The sequence below is a fragment of the Gallinula chloropus genome (assembly GCF_964237585.1).
Source record: "Gallinula chloropus genome assembly, chromosome: 6".
NCBI lineage: Eukaryota > Metazoa > Chordata > Aves > Gruiformes > Rallidae > Gallinula > Gallinula chloropus.
The window spans coordinates 9,723,471-9,747,312 of record NC_140091.1 but is presented as its reverse complement, the minus strand read 5'-3'; the positions used below and the strand labels follow the sequence as shown (position 1 = coordinate 9,747,312).

General features: G+C 48.2%; 1 protein-coding gene across 1 annotated transcript; it reads right to left on the bottom strand.

Moving 5' to 3' along the window:
* Nucleotides 1-1,103: 1,103 nt before the first annotated feature.
* Nucleotides 1,104-22,810, bottom strand: DMBX1 (diencephalon/mesencephalon homeobox 1; the record flags this gene model as incomplete). The annotated part of the gene is given in 6 exon segments (XM_084266266.1): nucleotides 1,104-1,504; nucleotides 1,968-2,322; nucleotides 3,526-3,704; nucleotides 7,824-7,989; nucleotides 22,632-22,703; nucleotides 22,706-22,810. Coding segments are annotated over 6 exon segments (1,278 nt in total).
* Nucleotides 22,811-23,842: the final 1,032 nt, after the last annotated feature.

The window sequence follows — 23,842 nt, the reverse complement described above, 5'->3', positions numbered from 1 at the left end:
ACTTGTTACACTTTTCACTTGCTAGCCAGTTTCTGAAGCCGCAGTGCTTGAGGGTAGAATCTGGTGCTCGGAGTGTTTGGCTAAACACAGCTTGCATTCATCAAGTTTGTGTCAAAGAACCATCTGATTCGTGGTGTATGAACACACCAGGAGTTCATACAAAGTTTTTATTTTTCTCTATTGTGAAAGTTGAATCAAAATGCTCTCCAGAAAGAAAAAAACCCACAACTGGTAAATAGAGGAGTTCACACTTCACCGAAGATGAAAGAGGAAACAATCTAGATTGAAAATAATCCTGTGAATTTGGCTTTCATTTTTCTCCCCAGACAGCAGCATTTGGCCAATATCTTGTCCTCTCTCCTTGAACAAGTGCTATTAGAGAAGTAAACAAAAAAATGCTCGCCTTGTAGGAAGTGCTTAAACAGGAAATTCACCTTCACATTTCCCAGCTGTTACCAAACTGGCATTAGCAGAGAAGGGAGAAGTGGGGTGGTGAAGTGCACAAACCATTTTCCTTCGCCATAAACACCTTTGGGACACTGACCCAGGAAGAGCAAGTAGCTACAAGCTGAGGTGGGGAGGATGGCCGGTCTGTAACTTTGATGCTACCTACTAAAATTGAGGAGGAAGGGAGAATAAAAGTAAAAGAGGTCACAGTTCTGTAACACTGACAGTAACACACAGGTGATGAGTGCTGTCAACATTATAAACTATATACAAGACAAAGCAGGACTCTTTTCCCAAAGAATGCAACAACAACAAAAAGGGTGTATATAACATAGTTGGCACATTATCATGGGGAAGAGGAAAGGGGGCTTCTCCTGAACATTACGGGCTTAACTCACAGCAGTCCAGAGGACAGTTTATCTGTCTAAACATATATCCTCTCCCCCTTCCTCCTTAAATATTTAGTGAAGACAAGACTGGTAGCAATGTCTGATGCAATTGTGGCGCTAATAAGATGTTAATAAATGTGAAGTTTTCCCTGATAGGGAGCACCTTACTCCAGGAAGAGGTGTGAGTGGGTGGGGGTTCAAGGAGTGACATGTCTAGTGCCAACCTCTGGTGCGTCTCCTCATGGGTAACAGTAGCTCATCTGGCAGTCAGTTGGGTAGGGTGTCAAGCCCAAGGGACGCCGCGTGCTGCTTTGCCCGGAGCCTTAGGTTCTCAATACTTGTTGTTTTACTGTTCAGGCTTGGAAGGGAGCTGGAGGCCTGCAGGATGGGTGAGGACCAGACCTGCTGAGCGTGGGAGAGCGACTGGTAGTACGACTGACAGTGCAGGGAGCTCAGTGGTGCCATGTTGACGTTCATGCCCAAGTAGGGCATGGCAGACGGTGTCCCCATTTCGAAGGAGGAGTAATGGACCAAGTTGTTGGTGGCTGCCATGTGCTGGCGGAACTGCTCCTGCAGGCGGAAGAGGCTCAGGGGTGAGGAGGAGTAGGAGTGAGTCTGAGCCAGGCCACTGCTGGACGAAGGTGTCACAGTCACGCTGATAGGGGACTCTGCAGCAGGAGACAGAGGGGATGGGGGTTATTTCTACATGTTGGATGCAGGTGCTGATCCACACCCCAGTAGGGTTCGGACTGCAGCATAGGCTTCTCTCTTGCATCGGGAGGGTGGAAGAGAGGGGTTGTGTCAGCTCAAGAGGGCTAAGCACATGTCTGCTCCATACTTATCTTAATTCCTAGAAACGGGGCTGACCTCTTTGCTATGGCTTTTCTGCTGCCGCTGGGCACTGTTCTTCCCAAGCTCTAACCTCAGATTTTGCTCTTTCTGTGCTCCTGCTACAATAGGCATCATGCCCTTTGGGGGTCCTGTTTAGTGCTGGGGACAAGATGACAATTCTGGGCAGCCTACCTGCAAGTACCCAAGCCATAGGGAATAGGGGAATTATACCCAACCACCAGCATCCCGCTTGGTACGCCAGGTCCTGACATCAACCCACATCAAGATGCTGCCCCTCACCTGCTTTTGGGCTTGCTCTCTTGCAGTTCAAAGCCTTGCTGTCCACACCAGGGCTTTTGTCCACTTTAGCCTCATCCAAGGTGCTCTTAAACTCCTCCTCTCTGTCAGTCTGGTCCTCGGGTGCGGACTCGCTGGCCGACTGCTCTGACAGGGTTAGGTTGAGGTCCGTGCCTACCTCATTTGGCAGGCTCTGGACCTTCTCAGTGTCTGGGGTAGTGGCCTGGGTTTCCAGCACAGGTGGCTCCATCTTTCCCTCGCTGTGGCTTCCTTCACAGTCCTTTTGCTTCTGCAGTTGCTCCTTCTGCAGGCTACGCTGCTTCTTCCGGAATTTGGCCCTCCGGTTCTTGAACCAAACCTTCAATGCCACAAACAGCAAAGAGGACAACTGGTGAAAATCCTGCTTAGTTCCAAATTCAGCATCACTCAACCTGGGAACTTCAGGGGAGCCCCAAGTAGCACAGTACTGCAAACCCGCTGTGCCCAAATGTCATTCCACTTTGTTGGATCTTAGACCTCTACCCATTTTTCAGTGCACCTACAAATAGCACAACATATGTAATTTTTAAAAAGCCCAGTCTTTATGTTGATTCTTTAAGCCACTCCACGGGGGGGTGGGGGTTTTTTTGGTGGTTGGTTTGTTTGTTTCTAAATTGGTTGGATTTTCTAAATCTAGTCCAGCCAGAATGTCTTAGAGCTCTTTCTGGTGACATTACATCAGCTTACACCACAGTTTCTAAAACCATTCAGTAATAAGCGTACCAAAACTATGGCAGCAACACCCAAAACAAGCTATTACAGGTGTTGGCTGTCACCTGGGAACTAAGCTTAGGAAAGGAGGAGAGAATCCATATTTTTTTAACCTAAATCAGTAGATGTGGATTAGAAGAATTATATTTGCAAATGTTGTTAGTATTCTTTGCTTAGTTAGATGAGGAAACAGAGATTTTGAAGATCAAAATGTCTTGACATTTAAATGAAAGGACCATTTTTTTCTACTACTTATCCACTTCACACTGAAGAACTTACTATTTAGTCTTTCAAAGCCCAGCAATACAAGAACCCCCCTACCAGCAGGTTATGGAGCATGTTGTGCTACTTGAAAGAAAAAAAAAACCCCAAACCAAACCTTGGCCTGAGATGTTACAAATATTGACACTGGTGGAAAAGAGCAGCTGGAATTACTTGGGTTTCTACTCTTCTGAGAAAGCCAGAAAAGCTTTGCAAATAAATAAATAAATAAATAAATAAATAAGTAGACTTCTGCTGATGTTTCTAAAATTTCCCCCAAAGAAATGTGAAAGAACAAATGAAAACCAGTGTACGCTTCAGACAATCCTAAATTTAAAAAATGTGCATGTGGATTAAGAAATTCTTTAGCAGATGTGTGACTTCAGATGATTTTATTCCACTACCATTCCTGTCTTTGACAACTTTACTGCCCCAAAATCTTTGGTGACCCTGGAAGAATCCTGAAAGGTCAAGGGAGCTGTCAAACCTCTGGGAACCCCACTATATTCTTTTACACATCCCCACTCACAAACCCACAAAATCTCAGTACCTGGACTCTGGCTTCAGGTAGGTTTGTGCACATAGCCAGGCGCTCTCTCATCACCACATCTGGGTAGTGAGTCTTCTGGAAGGTCTTCTCCAGTGCCTCCAGCTGCTGGGCGGTGAAGGCCGTACGACTTCGTCTTTGTTTGCGATGCTGGGATCCATAACGTGCCTCCAAAATGATGTCTTGAAATGTACAGCCGTTGGAAGACAAGAAAAGTGGCCAATTTAATTATTGGAATTTGTATGCTGACAGGCGAACAAAGCACTTGCTAACACCAGACAGACCTACAGAAATGCTTTTTTTCATGGCTCTAGATCAAATAAGACAAACACATGCATTTTGCTGGTTAATTGAGACATCCAAGGAGATTAACCCCCTGACTAGAAAGCCTGTTCTGCAGAGTGAAGCTCTTCCTCTGACAGCGGTGGAAAACATTGAGATTCTAATGCTAAGTTTGGATGAAAGAAGCCAATCTACACAAACATCAGTGGGGCAGGACACACAGATGACCAGACCCTTGTGTGGTATAAACCTCTTTCATTAAGAAACACAAGTAAAAACCAGGTGGGGAGATTCACCATTGTAATCAGGAGAGGGGCCCAACATTATGTGCCATGTTCTTGAAGCCAAGACCAGAGCTTTGGTAGGTTTCAACACGGCTATGATGGGGCTGATCGGTGGGAAGAGTCCATGAAACTCGAACACAGCTGCCACTAACTCATTTTGTTGGCTGCAGCTGCCTTAGAAGACATGCATCTTCCCAGAAACCGGGCTAAGCTGGTTCTTCTTTAGTGTCTCGTATGTAGCTCACTGTAGTTTTCAAGGCATGGTAGTGGAGAGCTGTTCCAGGCTCCAGCTCAGGAAAGCACTTAAGCTCTTGTGCTTATGCGTGGTGAGCTTGAAAGCACGTGCTTTACTGAGCGCGGACACTCTCCAGCATCTGGGGTGGAAACACCAGCCAGGAACCAAATCCAGCCCCACTGATTGCAAGCCCAGAGCTCGTGTGCTGAGCTCTGCTCGGTAGAGGAGCTACTCAGAAGGTCTGAATTTGCAAACTATGCTTGCAAAATTGATGGCAGAGAAGAAATTCAGACGGGAAAATCTGAGGCTCGGAGTAAAGGGCTTATTATTTTACCAGAGGCCTTATTATTGCACAACAGTTAGCGAGAATAGAAAGATCTTAAATCAGTGAAAAAAACACTTACTTTATAATGAAAAGAAAAAACCCAACACCCCTTATTATGCAAGCTGGGACATGCTGTGCTACAGCACTGGAATGAAATAGCCTGGCGAGAGGTTTGCTCTCCAAGAGGAAATGCAGAAAGAGCAGTGTCTGGTATCGTTTTTAATTCAGTTAAGAATGTGACTTCCAGTAGAAGGGAGGAATGAACACGCCAGAAAACAGTCTAACAGGGAGAAAAGTCGGTGTTGTCACCGCACAGAGCCAGATGAAGGCTCTGGCTGCTGTTTATTTGCACTTTTGTCACGAGCATCGTGGCGTGAATGTAAGCAATAAACCAAAACCTGCTGGCAGGCCAGCCCCAGAACCACGAAGCCAGGTTCCAAATATGTCAGCTAACAAGCATGGCAAATCAGCTTTGCACCACTGAAACATTCCTCCTCCGAACCTCCAGCTGTTTCATTCTAGGTCAGCATTTGCAGCGCCTTTCTGGGCAACTGCCAAAGCCACGTGGTTTTGGCAACCTGGAACAGACGTGATCAGGCTAAAGGTCTTCGGCCAAATACAATATAGAGTTGGTTGCATGCAGGAGGCTTCTGTCTTTGAGGTATCAGAGCTCTCCGGGAAGTTGAAACACTGGTAATAGCTGCTGCTTTGAAGGCAGGGACACTGTCCTTGGAGCAATCAGAGCTCACAACACAGCCAGGCAAGGAGAAGGGATGTTCCAGGACAAGAAACATGAAGCTACCCTGAAACATTTTACGAAGCTAACGTTTGTGTTCCAAGTACAAGGGATCAGGAGAAAGGACACTGGTTAAACACCCTACCTGCAGGCTGGAATGCTCCTGAATTTCAAGAACAGAGGTTAGACCTACCAGTTCCCCAGAGGCAGCAGCTCTTGCATTAAGTTTGGCCACTCCAACAAGAGCCTACCAGCAATTATTTTAATGTTTTAACTATGTTTTCAGGCTTGGTGCAAGAGGAAGAATATAAATTGCAGGTGAGGCTTTGCAGTTACAATCAGAAACCTCTGTTTTCTGACTTAAGGTCATTTGCTTTTGTGCTGCTTTATTCTGGCTGTCCCTGGAAGGCAAATGAGATCTATAACCCTGCACTGAAAGATATTCAGAAATAACAGAATGTGAAGCAACTGCAAAGGAACCAGCTTGTAGGTATGTAAAGCCTACCCTGCCAATGATAAGCAGACAAGGGAACCGTGGGATTTAATTTGGAAAGTCTTCCAGGTGGGTTATTCATTTTAAAGATAAGAGGTCAGAAACCCAATTCAATTTCCCAGTCAAGAATATGAGAATGGCTTTCTTTTTATTCTGGTTTTTAATCTCCCTCTGCTTTTACCTTAATTAGGGTCAAAGACATTAAGTCCTCCATGCTCTACTGTAAAAGATAGGGGTGATCACAAAACTCTTTCAAGAGACACTTACTTCTAGGAAAGGGGGACCTTGACACCCAGGGTCTGGAAGGTACATTGCTCCCCTCCGCCCACCTACAGTCTGCAAGGGTGAGGGAAGGAGGGGATGGGTGAACAGAACAAGGAAAGTGCCCACCTGTCATCGCTCCACAGCTCAGCAGTAGAGCCAGGATTAGATTCCAGGTCTTCTCGATCCCACTTTAGTTCTATTTTGATGAGGACAGGGACTCCTAGCTCTGCCCTACAACCACCCAGAGATCCCACAAGTCACAGTGAGTGGTCTGAGGAACCATGTTAAGGAGGTCACTGCTAGCAGCTGGATAAAGGACACTGCTGGCATGAAGACTTGAGTCACTTGTGGTTCGTGGATCCAAAGAGTCCAAGACCTTTACCTTATCTTTGCCTTCATGAACCTCCCTTGACTTAAGCCCACATCTCTTAAATTTAGCCCAGTAGAAGTTGTCTGAGTAGACTAATTTTTCCACCTACTCCACTTGCCCTCCCACCTTTTCCTCCCCTCTAATATCAGACAGCTAGAAAGCTATCTTAAACTAGATGTGTAATGTTTAGGCAGGCAGGGGAGACTAGTCCGTTCTGGGAAGGTCTCTAGAATCACATCCACAGGGTTTTTTGCTTTGGCTTCAATATGCCAGTTGTCAGGTCTGGTTACCCACACTGTATCTAAGCCCTGACTGCAATGGTGACATCACAGACCTTGACCGTTTGCATTGCAGTAGCCTTTGATAATCACACCTAGGTCTGGGTCTGTTGTGATAGGCTGAAATGTAGTGCAGATGTATTTTCCCTATCATATCAAATATTCTCAGGTCTCCATCAACTATTTTTGAATAGTACCCCTTACCAAATCAGAAATACTCTCTGGACTTTGCACTTTCCTCTAGTGACAATATCAATAAAGTGCTGTCACACTCGTGCTTGAGCATAGAAAAAAAGTCTGGAGCTCCTGTCCCACCATCATCAATACTGTACAAATAAAGCTCTCAGGGTAGAGTCACATGTGAGTTTCTTCCAGCCTAAAAATGTCTTTTATGAAAGGCAAAATACAAAAGCAACAGATGGACCCAGCAGGACCTACAAGAATTGGAGTTCCCAGGTCAAGGTGTCATGCAAAAAAGAGCCAAATGAAGAAAATTTTTCAGAGAGAAATAGTGTTTTCCAACAATGGAAAATCATTGCAAGAAGGGGCAATGTGGAATAATATGCTATAGTCTGGGATGGTGGCTGTTTGAGGATGCAAGTCCTGGGCCCCTTGGTGGGAGCATCCAACTCACAGCATGCTCATATGCATGCTGCTGTTATTTACTATCAAGAAAGTAGAATTTTCTGCTATTTTTTGTTCACCCATTAAAATATACTTCAGTGTCTCTATAATTCTCTCTTTCCAGTCCTGTACAGTGGGTCTGTGTCCCTCCTCACCCCCCAGCCCCTCAGCCATCAGAGGTCAGCCTGCAGCAAGGTGCAGCCGGTCTGCTGGCAGCAAACTCCAGATGGCACATGTCACCTGCAGAGCCTGGCCACATGTCCAGGGCTGGGGACCACACCACACCAGTAGGCTATGCCACACTCCAGCTCCTGAAGGAGAGTTTCACTCCATGTGAGCAATCAGGGTGGGTTTTTTTTTCCCTCCAGGGAAATAGGGAAAAATAAATAAAAGCCATGAGTTGTTCTTACCAGCCAGTCTCTCTGCCAGGGTGAGGGCGTGCACGGAGGGCCTGTAGTCAGGGGCGTGCTGGGCTTGCTGGGCTGCCTGCTGATGCAGGTTGTACATGGCGCTCAGTGAATTCATGGCGTGGAGGGAGTAACCATTCACTCCATAGTGCTGCATGGCGACATAAACCTGGAAAACAGCAGCCAGAGCAGAGACGTGCTTAGGAAAGTACAATTCCAGTGTCCTGGTATCTCAGGAGGGCTTTGGAAATGCCAAACCCAAACTGCTGCGTGCAAAGGCTCACTTCCAACCTCTCCAGATGTTCCCACAATCCAACAGGTTCTGGGACAACCATCGAAGTACCTCCTAAAGCACCAGACTCACCAGTCTGGCTTCCAAGCTCAGAGATCAGCATCTGACTATGTCCCACTTATGATATGCTGAACAAATGATGAGAAAGGATTGGTTTTCACATACTGTAATAAAATACAGTATTGTTACTTCTAATGAACCCACCTAGCTCTATCCCAGAACTAGGTGGCACTTTGTCCCCATCACTGCTTACAGTGGTCTGTTCCATAATCCCATCGACGTGTTGTGAAGTAACCTTTCTTATCTGAACTCACTCATGTGTAATTTGATTCTATTAATTTTTCTTAAGGTTCTTCTTAACAAAATACAAATTATACCCCCCCCCGCCAAAAAAAAAAAAAACCCAAACAAACCCAAAACACGTCATGTAATAGAAAATAAATCTGCACCATAATAGGACCAAAAATGTTATGGCTAAAATGGGAATCAGGGTTTGCAATAAATACCAACACTTCATAGCTCAGTAGCAAGGAAATTATTTCAGAAAACTAACTCCCTTTTTTCCTACTTTGGGCTCTGCATAGAATTTCAAGCTGTTTTTCCTTGGACCATCTGTAAAACTAAGCTAATATTGATCTCAGCAGCTGAGTGATGCTTCATTCGTCCCTCTTACAAATGATTGAGGGCCTCCAGGATGCCCTTTTTCTAGTGTATAAGGCACCAGAAAGGAAGCTGTGAAACATTTGCCACAAAAAAAAACTTAAACCCCACCATTTACAGCACCAAGTCATTGTCTGGAAAGTCAGAGAAGTCAGACCCTTCAGAGGAAGAGGTCCAGCCAGACTAACTTAAGGAAAGCAGGCGGGTTATCTAGGAAAGCTCTTAGAACATGATTCTGATCACCACAGGGAGGTGGTTTAACTCCTGTGAGTTTAGGAGAAACCTGATAAAGTGAACAGCAAAAATTTGCATTAAAAATTATCTGTTGTTTTTTTCTGTACTGAGGCAAAACCTTCATTGCTGCCTGAGAGAGTCTTTACCACAGAGGGAGAAATGGAAAAGAACTGGTCCCAGTAAGCCCCTGAATTGCCATTCTCTCCCAAACCTCCTTGATGTAGGAAGCACAAACACAGAGTGAGCTTGTTAAACACACAGAGACCAAGCCGTACTTCCTACAAAAAGGAGCTGAATTGTGTTGTAAGGTCTAGCAACAACCTGGGGCATCTTCTGGCTTCACCCTCACAAGCACCATTGCAGTGCCCAGGAACAGAGGAGGGAAGCCACACAAGTGGGCTTGGGCCAAACACTCTGACATGAGCTCATGGGGGTCTTCATTACTCCAGGAAGTTTTCTTGCATGTGATTGTGTGTCATGAATGTGAGTGCTGCCTTTAGAATTATCTTCTCAAAGAGGTTACAATACCTATAAACCAGTAATTTTGCAATATAACAGCCTCACTCCTGTTTCCCCGAGTCCCTTCTGGTCTGCTACCACATCATCTCAGTGCCAAGAGCATTGGTGGAGGGTGACAGACTCAGGCGTGGTTACACCACGAAGATCTGATACACACCCTGATGCCACCTTTGCCTGCTCTGTGTCCCTTAGTTCACCCACTCTGGATTCACTCCCCAAATCTTTATTTTTAGACTAAAAAATAAAAGCTTGGTGGCAGTACAGGACCTATGCAGAATCCTAGAATACCTGCAGTTGGAAGGCACCCACATCCCACCTCACCCTGCACAATGCCAGCTACATCCTTATGGCCCACAGAGAATGTTACTGGTCACATCCTTTCCTCATATACTATATGAGCGTAAGAAAAGAAACTCAACTACATCCTACTTCACAGTAGAGGCAGAGAGTTTTTATATGAACAGCTGATTTATCAAAAAATGCATCGTAGGGTGCCTGAGGTGTATTTTGTAGGTAGTTCTGGAGAGCAGGGAAAAATCAGATCTGCTCTCTTTAATGGTATCCAGGCAATTAATTTTGAATTCTTTTCCAAAATGCCTCATTTCAAAATTTACCCCAGCTTTTAGAAAGGCAAAACCACCCCCAAAACAAAGTAATAACTTTAATCTATACTCTATCAAGGTTTATTTACTCTAACAGGAGAGAAAGGCAAAGCCTTGCTGCTCGTGGCATGTGCTGTGGGACAGGATCACGTCCCAGTGACATGTGCCACTCACATGGCCACAGGAGACATGTCCCATCACCTGGGGAAGACCTGCAGGTCCCCAACCCTGACACTTCCCAGGAAGATTTTGGTGGCATCAACAGCAGCCTCACCCCATCCTCGTCATGGCTTGCTTCCAAAGAGCATCATCCCACTCCAGTCTGCAGCAGAGCACACACCAAGCTGCCTTGGTGGGCAGCAGATCTCAACCAGTCCCCATCAGCAGCAAGAGCTGCCACAGCCAGCCCGAGAGTCAATCACTGCTTTGTTTGCACAGTTCAGGAACAGGACTGGCTTTTCTGGCTGATGCAGGCAGGGAAACAGAGGTTTGCAACTTCATTTTAGCCTCCGCCCTTCCCACCCCTTAACTTGGGAACCAGCTGGCTGGTTCCACCAGCTTTGGGTGGTGGGGTGGAGGTCTCAAAGCTTATTAAGTTCCTGCGTGTTTCATGAAAACCATTTGAGGACACAGAACCTATTAACTGCCCTGGGCTGCTGCCAGACCTTCATCCTTAATAGACACTGGAGAATCCACACCAGGACTCAGCCTTGCCAGGAGATACACAAGGCCAAGAGGGACTCCCCAACTCACAGAAATGCCTGTTCCTTCCCTAATCCCCCTTGCATGCTGCTGGTTATGTACCAAGCTGGCACATTCAGGGAAAAAAACAGAGAGGAGGGGAATTTTCCCATAGCCTTGGTCTTCTGAGGACACTGCCAACAATGTTGTGTCTGGAGTCCAGTATTTCCACTGCTCCAGGAAGATTTCAGTATATTTGATTGTTAAAAGACGCTTTTATGTTCACATGTGTGTCTGGACAAACCCTTCTGGGCAGCCTAGAAGAAATCATATGAATTAAAAATTAATAAAAATAAAGTAGGGCCCTTAATAACGATGGGCTCATGATGGGGGTCAATACCCATCACAGCTTTAGTGGTAAGTGCCTGGAATACTGTGGTGCAGACAATGGGCAGAACTTCCTACCCACTTGTGCAGCAAACGTATCATCCCAGATTCAGTATAAAAAATGAGGGGAAAGAAGATATCCTGCATTTACAGAGCGAGACTGCTCAGCCTAATAAGCAAAGTTAACTGAGACCGTAAACAGCTCCTGTTTATCTGTCAGCTCCAAGCACACTCCAACCCCAATAAATTAAATATTTAAAAGACATCATGCAGCAATTTTTTTTTAATGGAGAAAGCCATTCATCAAGCCACTGCTGTGTTTCACAAGCTGTCGAATAGTGCTTACACTGGTTAAAATAATCTTTATATTTCATTAAGCAACCAAATAAGCTGATCCCTCCCCACTGGCTGTATAGATGGTTTTAATTTTCAAAATCTGCAAATGCATCTTTTATGTCTCTGGGTGGCTGGAGGGCCTCAGGAACAGCTACTGCCGTGAGAAGGATGGGAGCAAAGTTTGGGCTCCTGCTTTTTGGAAGGGTACAGGCTTGAGCAGTCGTTGATACAGCTGGGAAGGTAATGTAGGGAGCATCCTGAAAGAAAAGGGATGCCTCAACCTGATTTTGTGTGTCAAAGATTGTAGAAGAGTTGAGAGCAGTGGAGGAAAGAGATGGGAGCTGAGAAAGGCACAGGAAACCAGTGGGCAGGAGGAAGAATCTCTCTCTAGGGTGATGCTCCCCTGGGTTTGCCCTGACTGGGGCTGTGGGCTGATCCCACAGCATTTGCTCAGCACAAGGGAATGGATGTCTCTGTGCTGTGCCTGGGGCTGGTGGTTTCCTTCTGCACAGCCCCTCAGGGTCACATCAGTGACTCTCCCAAGCCCAGCACCCAAAGACATGCTCTCTCCCAGCTACCCACGCTTCACAGCACCAGGCTGTAAGGTGCCCTGTGCAGACCCTGATTGGGTTTATGCTGCTGCTGCCTTTGCAAGACCAACATTGCTACTGCTGTCCCAAAATTTCTCCTGCAGCTTTTACCTCTCACGTTTTCAGCATGGAAGTCTCGGGAACGCTGTGCTCATTCTTCTTGCCAAGCCTGCAGACCCCCCACGCTGCAGGTGCTGATGCAGCCTGCCAGGATCCAGCCCCACAGAGGAGATAAAGGTCTCCTTCTCAGCTTTAACTCCTGCTGTCCATGAAAAATCCAGGTTTCTCCGTCCTCTTCCTTACTTAGGGGCCAGGCAGTGCAGGTCTCTGCCCATCTCAGACCCATCCAGAAAGCAGATCACACTCTATTCACCTGCTGCTGTTTAATCTGATGTGAAGCAATTTGCACATCTACCAGCCAGGGCCAGGAACTCCATCACTAGGGCATCATGGCTCCCATCCTCCCCTTCTCTGGCAAAACATCAGCTTCCCAGAAAAATCACAGCACAAGATGCAAAGAGGAGAGAACCACAAATTTCTTTGCCAAGTAACCCTCCCCCCCATTCCTCATGGCTTATGTTTGTGTGTGTATGGAATTGGAACAGCTCAGAGAACAACACAGCTTCCAAAAAATGAGATGCTGAAATTTTCTGCAGAGTAGTTTTGTGACAAAACATCCGTATTTCCCTTCTATCAGGGAAAAAAAAACCCCAAACCACAACAGAAACCAACCCACAAAGCCCAACCCAGAGCTGTTTTAACTGCAGCCAAGAACTTGACATCAGGGACATTTTCTCCTCGCATCAATCTCTACCTGGCTTCACCTGCCAGTCACACACAAGACCTTTCACAAAAATACAGAACTGACAAAACTCATTAAGGGAGAAATGTATCGATCCCTGCAGCCTGTAAACTCAGGTGTCACTTGTGCTGGCCACAGAGCTCGTGTCAGTGCCAGAAAGCTTTTCCCCTTGCTCAGCTATTCCAAACAAGGACATCTGCAGCAGCTCCCCATGCTGACTCTGCTCTGGAGGAAAGGAATTTTAAACCAAGGCAGAAGTTTTGCTCAGGTTTTGCATTATTCAGGAGTAAGTGCACACCTCCTTCTCCCCAAATCTAAACTGTGAAAACATGGAGGCATTTTATTCTACAGCTTCTTCTGGCCATTTTTTCCAGGGAAAATTAAAACACCACCCAAAATAAGACTCCTGCCCCTTTTCAAGCAAAAGCCATTGGGCAAGAAGAGTTTGGGCTGGATGTAGGACTCAAAGCTTTGCATTTTCTCTTTTCCCTTCAGCTGGTGCCTCCCAATACCAGGTCACCCCAAACTCAAAAGAGTCCTGAGACTACAGAAATGCTGACCTAGAGAAGATGCTCAGGTGCCATTATGAAGAAAGGGGATAGCACGGTCAGAGTTAAAAAGACTAAATTCTTCTTAGAGGAGACAAGAAGAGGATGCCAGAGCCTGCTTGGCGTAACACTGTGGGGTGTTATGTTGTCAATTGATTAAATCTTTTCAGAAATTGGAGTGGGTTGGTGATGGTGGGAGGGAATATGAGGCCTTCATGTGAACAACAAGCCATACTAAAAAGTTACATCTGGATTTCGACAGCCCATTGGTAGAAATGAATTTGAACACCATAGATTGTGTCCGATGAAGAGAGATTTACCAGGGATGTGTTTGAAGTTTGGCACCACCTGGGATCTGCACCCTGATGCAAGACACAGCTTGAGCAAGGGAAAAGCATCAGTTAAAAAAAAAGTGATGGAAGAAAGAAAAGTTTTGTGCTTTCCTCTGGTGTTTGGGGTTCTGAAGGTGACAAGAAAAAAAAAACCCAGGAGCAGTCCCATGAGGTAGAAAGAAATTCTGCAGCCCGACTGCCTGCTCGGGTGGTACAAATCACCGCTCGTGTTTGTGTGAAGCACAGGAACCCCTTGTTCATTACTAACAGGGAATAACAGCAAATGGTTTGTGCTAACAACCTCCCCCCCTTACTACCCCTGGCAATAAATATCATCAAAAATAAAATCACACAAAATACTCCCCTCCCACCCCACCTCTCCTGGAGCTGTTCTGCTTGATGATTTTATGCTTTGAGTTCCTTGTTCAGAAACACTTTAAATCAGCAAGATAAATAATGAATCTCTGTCTCTGCTTATCTGACAGTCTAGGAAAATAGGCTCACTTTATACACAGACATCGGTTTTATACGTATTTGGTACTAAGTGAATTACATACCTGGGGGGGTTCTGAATAAATGATCCTTGCAAGAGGTTTCCTTCAATCTTTTTTTGGTTGGGTTTTTTTTAATATCCCTAAATCTCTAAGATACATAAAGGTCTGAAATCATGTAAGATAATAACCAACATGTCACAGATCAGTTTTGTTCCTCACGTGAGATTGCTGAATGCCTAAGGAAACAACCTCACTTCTGCAGTGGATGAAATATAAATAATTTGAAACACTGGAACACATCACATTTTCTCTTTCAAACATCAAAGTCCGAGAGCAACATGCACCATAAAAACAGACTTCCAAAGGACTTTTCATATAACTAATACAAAAGAATTGAGAAAAGCTCTCAGAAGACCAAGATTCCTCATTTCTAATCTTCCTACAGTATTTTTACACCTGTGTAAATCCCTGGATTTAAATACAGTTAATTTCTTAGCACAGAGTGAGATCTTAATGAGACCTGGTCTAGCTGAACAAATCACAAAACACCGAAAGCAAAACTTGGCTGATCACACCTGTGCTCACAGCTCATGTTCAGCTACTACTACTGACCTTGGTATAAATGAAAAAGACCTTTTTCTTAAAACCATGAGGTTTGCCAGCAGCTGAAATTCAGAAACACTTTCAGTTAGGGGGACAGCTTTTGGGTGGACCTTGTCAAATAATTGCCTATGCCGGGGCTGCGTTGCTGAAAAGCACCACAACTGTATTTGCAATACTCATTTATTTGTAGCAGATGCAGAATAGGATGTGAAAGGCATCCTGCCGAGACAGGGAAGTTTTATTTTAGGGCCCTACAAACTCAGGCACTGGGTTGCCAGCAGCTGAGTTAACGGGCCCTGGCTGCCAGAGGTAACTCACATCAGTTGCTGTGATTTTTTATTTAAAGCTTTTGTGAAATCATCATTTCCCCCCTCCCCCCCCACACACAGACTCCCCCAAAGCCCCAGATAACAGAACCGAGTGACTGATTAGACAGTTCCCAGCAAAAGACTTCCCAGTGCCTGTGTGCAGAGGCTTGTTTCAAAGGGCAGGCTTGCTAGGTTTTAAATAAAAAAGACATCCTCATAGTCTTTGCTTTAGAGCCAGTTTTAAGGCATGGAGCCCAGTGTTTCCAGTGTAGAGCCAGAACTGGGATCACTGAACATCACTGTGGTGCTAAATCTTGCCATAATTTACTCACAATCAGTGCTTACAGATAAAATCGGTATAAACGCATCTCCCTTCTCTTCGGAGCAGCACTCAACCCTCAGTAAAAGCTCTTGTAATATATATCAAAGCAGAAACATTTTCCTGGGTAAGTAAGAAAAGCTCTTAATATGAGCTTCACTTTGGGTTTAATTTCAAGATCCCATTCTGCTTCCAGCTCACTCAACAGCAAAAAAAAAAACCAACAAAAAAAAAAAAACCCAGAAAAACTGATGTATTTTAGTTTTCTTATGATTAATACCACAACAGAAACCAAACCCTGCAACCCAGATCGACCTCAAGGAGTCTGAGTACCAACAGCCCAGCTCTGCCAGCACTGCTGCTGCAGGCTCCACATTTGTGGATGTGAAGTGCAGCAGCATCCCGACACAGCCAGGCTCTCACGTACCTGTGCTGCCTGTCCCTCCTCATGTCTTCAGACCTTACGGTGTCTCCAGACTGACTCTGACTTTAGGACTCAAAGCAACCTTAAAGGGCTATGCAATCAAACTACTGGATTCACAGCTTAAAGTGTTTAACTTGAGTGTTTATATATTTTTAAAATATATATAAGTATTTCACCCCTCGCCCCTTCCAAAACATGTTTGTCTTACTTGCATTTGGAGGCAGTTCGTCTGGCTCAGCCCTTCCTCTCACTTCTGTGAAAATGGCTTTGCTTAAGGAGCATCATTTCATTTGGCTTAACACTGGCAAAGGGAATTTTCCAAACCAGACAGAGGAAGAGGTTCAGATTTCCACGACTCATCCCTGCGGGGCTGCTGGCAGTACAAGGGGTAGCTCACTGCTTGCTTTGTGTCCCTAAACCAGTTTTGTCTGCAGATCGCTTTCGTGAGTATATTGGCTGGCTTACAGGCAACTCCTTGGGGCTGCTGGTGGGGTTCAGGAATCCCCAATGTCCCTGGATGATGGAGCAATATCCTGTAGGATTTTACCCAAGACTGTCTCGTTAACAGGACCAGGACCTGTGTTTAAATGGGGTTTTTCAAGTCTACAACATTTAGTGACCAGGACCTCTGTCTGCCCTGAGCACCACAACACTGGTGTTACCTACAAAAAGAGAGCGCTCACTGCAAGAAGTGCTGGCAGAAGAGAGACCTGACAGGTAAAGTTCATAATGATTTACTGATGCAGGTAAAGATATTCCCTCCTGCTGCTCTCAGGTGATACCAGCCTGGTAGCTGGGCTGGCAGAAAGGACAACGTGCTTGATCTAGATGCTCCCAGTGCGATGCCTCAGCTGGGATGCTGGGCTTCAAGGGCAGCAACTGGAATGAGGCATAGAAGGAAGGTAATTTCTCCACCCACCATCACTACTCATCAAGCTGGAGCTCTACATTCTGGGCATTAGGCTGCGAGCAGTTAGATATGCACACGAGAAGGAGAGAACAACTTGTCCTTGCAAAATGCAGCGGCTTGTGCTGCATCCTTGGAGTCTGACCTACTTGGCACAAAATTCCTTTCCTAGGTGCTCTTTCAGCTGGTTAGCTGAAAAGCTGCAAGGCTGTGACACCAAGCTGATTTAGGAGAGATCTAAAGAACAAGCAAATGTTGACGGAGACTGGAGCCAGAGGTTGAACCTAGGATGCTTCTGTAAGTACAGCTGGATCCTGGCTCTGCTCCTGCAGATGATGCTTACAGCGCTCAAAACTACAGTCACAAAACACGTAGTGGCAATTGCTGCTACTCAGACTAAAGCCAGCTATAAGACAAATTGATAGTTAAGTCCCACCTTAGTAAAAAGAAGAAAAAAATATCATGAAAGGCAGCTCCAGCAGGCCAGGCAGTTGTGGGGCACTTTGGATACCTTAGAAGAACAGGATGGAAGTTTGAGTTTTCCTTCTTTACAAGCAATAACACTAATTTTCTCCCTACCATTAAAAGAGCTATTTGAGCTCAGTGGTTTTTAGAAGCAGGAGAAAAAGACCTTTGCTGCCTTAAAACAGAGCCCCAAACTGGAGTTAGCCCCAAGGTGCCAGAGGCTGGGGAGCACCGCGGGTGCATGCACTGCTTCCCTTCCCGTAAGCGTTTGGATCCACACACCAAATTAAGTGCAGTTGCCAAGGTAAGCAATATATTCTGGCCACCAGCAGATGAGCTGAGCGCTGGGAAATGGGCAGAGCAGTTAAAACCCAGTGGACATTTGCAGGGAGATGGTCAGTCCTTCAGCAGAAGCACATTTACCCACCTGGGATTAACACCCACCCCGAGCACGCAGAGCTGCTGCCAGCTCGCTTTCACCCGGTGCTCAGTATGGTTGGTATCAAGCAGCTGAAGACGTGAGGTTCTGCAGCTCCTTTGGTAGAGGGAGCATTTTGTGCCTTGAGATCCTTCAGCTTGCTTCTCCCAGCCCAACTGTTTCTCTTTTCCTGGAGGATCCAAGGGGAGTTCCCAAGCATCACTGCCCTCCTCCCTCCCCACACTAAGTTTTAACATCCAGGCATTTCTCATGTATGTTTGCTCCAGCCATGCAGAGGCTGCAAGTTATCCTAAAAAGAGTTGTGCCAGCAGCTACCAGGAAGAAGACACATTGGTATTGTGGTCCACCCACAACTCCAAGCTGTAAACAACCATTTGCCGCTGTCTAGAGAACTGCCAGTCCCTCCCGGTCCCAGCCCTGCTCCCAGCCCTCCCTCGGAGCCTTTCTCCTTCTCAGGAGCTACTTCTGTGCCAGACATCCTTCAGAAATCACAGAGGGCCCGATCCAAACCCTGATGAAGTCAAAAGGAAAGAAAGGGGAAAAGAAAAAAAAAATAAACCCAAAAGGTCAGTAATGTTTGGGTTGGAACAGGTTGGCAGGACAAGCCCCAGGGTTTGGCCAACCTCAGATAACCACCAATTAATTCCTGGGTATTTAGCTGCATTTCAGAATTCTCTACCCTCGTTGCAACAAGCATATTTTGATGGTCATCCTCCCCCCCAAAAAAGTAGGTTAGCTTATCAGTAGCTGTATAGGATTGGAAAATTTGGGTTTTACTGAACACAATGTTCTCTGGCATTTTCCCTACTTCTGTTTTAGCCAAACGAGGTGAGGAAGCTACAAACATTCCTGTTCTGACCGGAGCTGTAGAAATCAACACCGAACTTTTTGAAAGGGTTCAAGCCCAACTGACATTGATCCGTGCCTCGGCAGAATTCCCAACTCCACGAGCTGAATTTTGGGCTGCCTACAAAAAAAGAGATATTTAAAAAAAAATAAAATAAAACAAAAAAACAATCACCGAAAGAGTAACTCGTGTGTTAGAAACCCAGGGGCTACTCCTAGCCAAAGGCTTTACCCGTCGCTGCATCAGTGAAGCCAGGAGGTATCCATATCAGAAGAGCTTGATCCTTGACTTTTCTCTGCAGCACCTTTGTTTTGGCAGGGCTGCTTGTGGCGGTGACGGAGGGGAGAGAAACTGCTCACTGTAGGCTCTTTTCAGCTGATTCCCCTTCTTGTTTTTCAGGATAGAGACATGGAGAACGAGACCGGCGTCAGTCACTGTGCGACCGCATCGCACAAAACTTGCCTGGCCACCAGCCTGCCCTTCTCCCTGACCCGCGAGAAGCTCCTCTGGCTTTCTGTGGTGCAGGTAGTGACCCCAACGCTAAGGAGGGGCTGCATCTGTCCCGACTCTGTGGGATGGAGCTGCGTCTCCTCGGGCGGCAATAGCATCACCGCAGGAGGCGACTCGCGCGAGCGTGAGGACAGCATCCCGTTTAGACACCAAGATCTCTTGAAATTAGCAGGGAAAGCTGAAAAGCCATCCTAACGTATAGTGAGGTACCGTTTTGGGCATTTTTTTTGCAGGGGGTACGTTGGTGTGATTTAATACAGCCTCTCGTCAGTCGCGGGGTAACGCAGTTGAAGGCATTCTTACCCTTTCGGGAATTTTCTGCCCCTGACAAATCTTAGAATAAAAGATTCTAAGAGTAAAAGGGGAAAGAAAAAAAAAAGAACGAAACATGATGTGAAAGCCAAAGGGTTGTAGATCCAAGTATCTCCGGCCGGGGCAAAAGAGGAACCGAGATCGACTTGTATCAACTTACTCATGGGTGAAAAGCGAGCACGAAAGGGAAAAGCGGAACAGCCAAGGTAGCATCTGGGATGCGGGTATCGGGAGGGAGACGCGGAGCAGAGGAAAGCTGCGAACTCCGTGCGCTCCGCTGCGCGGACCAGGGAGGGTGTAAAACCTCTCCTGGATGGGTGAGCCCCACCCTGCTCTCCCCTGCGGTACCCCTCGGGGTTCAGCCTGCGCCCCTCATCCAGGACCCGACTCACGCCTCGTGACTGAGAAACCCAGCACCCACTGGGGACGTGGGACAACCCGGCTGCTACAGGTCACCTGTCCACGGCTTGGAAACTCACAGAGGGGAGGAAAAATAACCCCAGAAACCAGCAGGGATTGTTTCAAGAGCTAGGGAAGGGGGGTGCTGGACGTTACCCCGCAACACACCTCGCTGGCAAGTGGCCCCCTTCTTCCCCGGGACCTGCCGCACCCCCCACCCCCGGCGCAGGACGGTTCCCACCGAGACAGCTAAGAGGGGATTTCGCTCCTCATTTGCTTTGTGCTCCGTGCCAAGGTGAGAGGACAGTGAGAGAAAAGCAACAACAAAAAACCAAAAAACCCCCAACCCTCCAGCTCTGCCTTTGGGGAAGCGAGAGGCTACTGCAGACAAAACTGTTATCCATTAACATCCAATTATCACTTGGTCCAAGCCATTAATTATAAATCAGCCTCCTAATTGGGATAATTAGCTCTCTGCTACTTAATGTAGTATGACTGATGCGTTTGGAAAGAAGGTAATCACTCCATTTGTTTAGCGTTAGGAGAACAAATCCAACTCTCAGGGTTTCATTTCAGCCTTAGCCCCCCATCAGCATTAACAGCTCTTTGCAGCCCCATTAATTGTTTGGGAATCACGGCGGGGATGGGCACACGCAGCTCCGCGGGGTTTCGAGAGGGCAGCCCCCGGGCCCGACCTGCTGGGCTTTTGGAGAAGGGGGGGTAATTACACCGGGCGGGTTCGAACCCGAGCGGGACCCACAGGTGCGATGGCTGCGGAGGAAGCGGGGGGGCTCCGCGCCCCGTCCGCATCTCCTCCCCACGGCGGCCGGGCCTCGCTTTTGGAACCCGTTTAGGAGAGAGCAGAAAAACTTTCCTTCTTGCTTTTTAATTTGGTTTTTTTTTTTCTTCTCCTCTTCTTTCCCCTACGTCCCCTGGATGTCTCATTAATGCCGGCTGCTCGGCGAGCCGCCGATAGCTGCGGGACATGATTAGATATTTATTACTGTCATTTACATGGAAAACTTGAGCTAACCAAGTGGAACTGGAGGGGGCCGCCGGAGGGGACGGGATGAGGCGGAGGGAGGGAGAAAGATTTCTTTTTCCCGAGCGCTGGAAGCCGAGCCGGATCGCAGGGTACAACCGGAGCCCGGCCGGCTGTAGCGACGAGTACGGGGAGGAAGCGTGCGGAGGGTCCCCTCGAGGATGGGGGCTTTGGGCTGAGCCCCCCCTGTGTCCCAGGCTTTGGTACCCCTTCGCTCCGCCCGCATTTCGTTTCCGAAACTACCGGGCAGCGCTCGGTGAGTGCATCCCATCGAGAAACGGGGCACGTTCCCCCCTCCTCTCTTTCTGCTACCAGGCTCTCCAGGGAGACCCTCAGGGACACCAAGGACTCGTCTCGGGATGCGTTGACCCCCTACCCTGAAGTCCCCGCCTGGAAATAAATTAAGAGAGCGGCTCCCCACAGGGCTCCGGGTGGGGCGTCTCTTGCCCCTTCTCCCCCCGCAAAAAGGGGGCATCCACGGCGGGTCTCGCAGTCAAACCGCATCTCCCTTGGGGAGGAGAAACTTTCCCGAGGACCTTACTTTGGGCTAGAGGAGCCCGTGTCCCCTCCAAAGGCGGGAGCCCCCCCCTTCCCCGGGCTGTCATCCCCGTCCTCTCCTTGCCCCCTGCAAGGGGGACGGGTCCCCGGTTCCCCGAGCAGCCGGCCCCGAACAGGGACACGGACTTTTCTCCGCTCAAGTGCTGGCTGCAGCGGAGCCCCCGCCCCCCCCAATCTGTTATCCCATGGCCCGAGGGGCGACTCTGGCGGAGATGTATGAGATCTGTTGCGGTAAAAATATGCATGCTGATCCCCATTTGGTTAGCCCTATAATGGAGGTGTAAATAGGTTTCGACTGCGAAGCCCTTAATTTATCAAGCGAGCCTGACAGCGCAGGTCCGGGATTTATATACCTCTTAAAGCGCGGGGGGAGGGAGACACACACAGTCCGGCCACCCTTGCTCTTTAAAGGCGGATGTCCGTCTGTTTTGCCGTCTAACCTTGCAAAGGAGTGATGTGGGGGACTGATTTTCCCTAAAAAGGATTCCTAGAGCTGCCGGCGTCCTGCCGTCCCTTGCTTTCCTTCCCCTCCACACTCAACTTCCAGCAGCACCAGGAAGAAAAGAACAACAAACCAACCACAAATACAGAGCTCCCCCCCTTGCACCCCGCCTCAAGCGGGACCATCATCCGGCCTTCCCCTCTCTCCCAGCCCCGCTCGGGGTGGTTTCTGCCCCGGGCGAGTTCTCACTGGGCTTCGTAGCCTATTAAAACATCATTATGTAAATAGAGGGGGAGAAGTTGCGCTCTCGCCCCCTCAGAGCCCGGCAGACGGAGGGATGCACTTATTTCACCTTCCCTTGAGCCAGGTTGCACCCCACTCTTCCCTAACCCACACCGGAGCGGGCCCACGGCCCTCAGCCCCCGCCACGTTTCGTGTGAGCGAGGTATTGAGTTGATAGTTAAAGTTTTACCTTTTTTTTTAAAAAAAGAAAGCATAGTATACTCCAAATAAAGAAAAAAAAAAAAAAGGAAGAAAAAAAAGAGGGACAGGAGCATTTAAAATTTGCGCTGGAGCTGCCCTTCCCCTGCGCGCATCCCTGCCAGCGGCTCCTCCACCGGCCTCGGAGTCCCCCCACGGAGAGCTTCCCCCTTCTCACAACAAGCCCCTAAACTCCCCTTATTTCCCCCCTGCATCCCCAACCCACCCGGACCCGCGCTGCCCGGGGGCGGGCGGGGGGGATGTATGTGCGGTTCTTACCTGGGGCGGCTGCGGCGCAGCCTCTCCGCCCGCCGCGGGAGCGGCGACACGCGTGGGAGCCCGGCCTGCGCGGGGAGCGGGCGCGGCGCTGCGCCCCGGCCCGCCCTACTCCATCCGCCCGCGCTGGCTGCGCGCTGCCTCCGCGCCCGGCGGAGCTGCCATCTACCGGGAGGCTGCATTGAAGAAGGTTTTTTAAAAGGAGCTTCATAGCGACCCGGGAGCTACCCAGCAAGATTTTCAATGGTCCTCCACCCTGTCAATCAACACGAGGCTGCTGATACACCCCCTTACCCCCCACCCCCCCCCCTTCTTACCAGTCATTTACTCCAAGCTGAGGTGTAAACGCCTAATTAAATCCCTGAGAGCGGATGGGATGCCGGTGGAGGGAGGAGGGCTAGACCCAGGGCTAAGGGGGGGATGATGGGGTCCGTAAGGCACAGGGGAGGGAAGCCTGCCTTCCCCCCACGCCCCCTGCTTAGCACCACGCTGGAGCAGACCCTGAAGTTTCCCTCTCCACCGATGGCCCCTGTGTGGTAGTGTTAGTGGGGGGATAGTCTCCCGGCGTTAATTACAGAACCGCCACGGCCCCTCACCCTCCTCCCGTCCCCCTCGTTGTCCCAGCGTAGCCTGCTGCATCCCTCGGCTGCTCTTTAAAACTGGGGACGGGACACGACGACACGGACGCGGCGTATAGAGATAAAATTGGGAATAGTGGAAGGAAGGAATCTGGAGGAGCCGGGGGTGGCGGGTCCGCAGCCCGCCCCGTCGGGAAAGCTCCACTCCGGGAGCACACGGGCAGCTCTGCCGGTGCGGGGGGTGTGGACGGGGTACAGGGAGGGCAGGGGGACGGTGGGGAAAGCGGGTAAGGAGGGGAAGCCACTGGGCTTCGGAGGAGAAGGAGAGACCGGTTAGCGCATCCCTCCGCTTTTTAATTAATTTTTTTTAAATACTCTCCCTCAATTATTTTTTTTTGGGGGGGGGGGGGGGGGAGAGGTATAAAAAGAGGAAAACCAGCTTTTCCTTTTTCCTTTTTCCTTTTTTTCTTTCTCTCTCTGCGGGATTTTCGCAGGTACTTTCCCGTCCAGCGGTCGGGCTGGTTATCTGGCAGAGCTCACTAACTGGAGCGGTGGTTGTGTTTGCTTTTCAGCTTTGCCATGCCTTCGCAGCAGAAAGAGCAGTTTAAAGCCTTTAGAGAGATTGCTAATAGATGC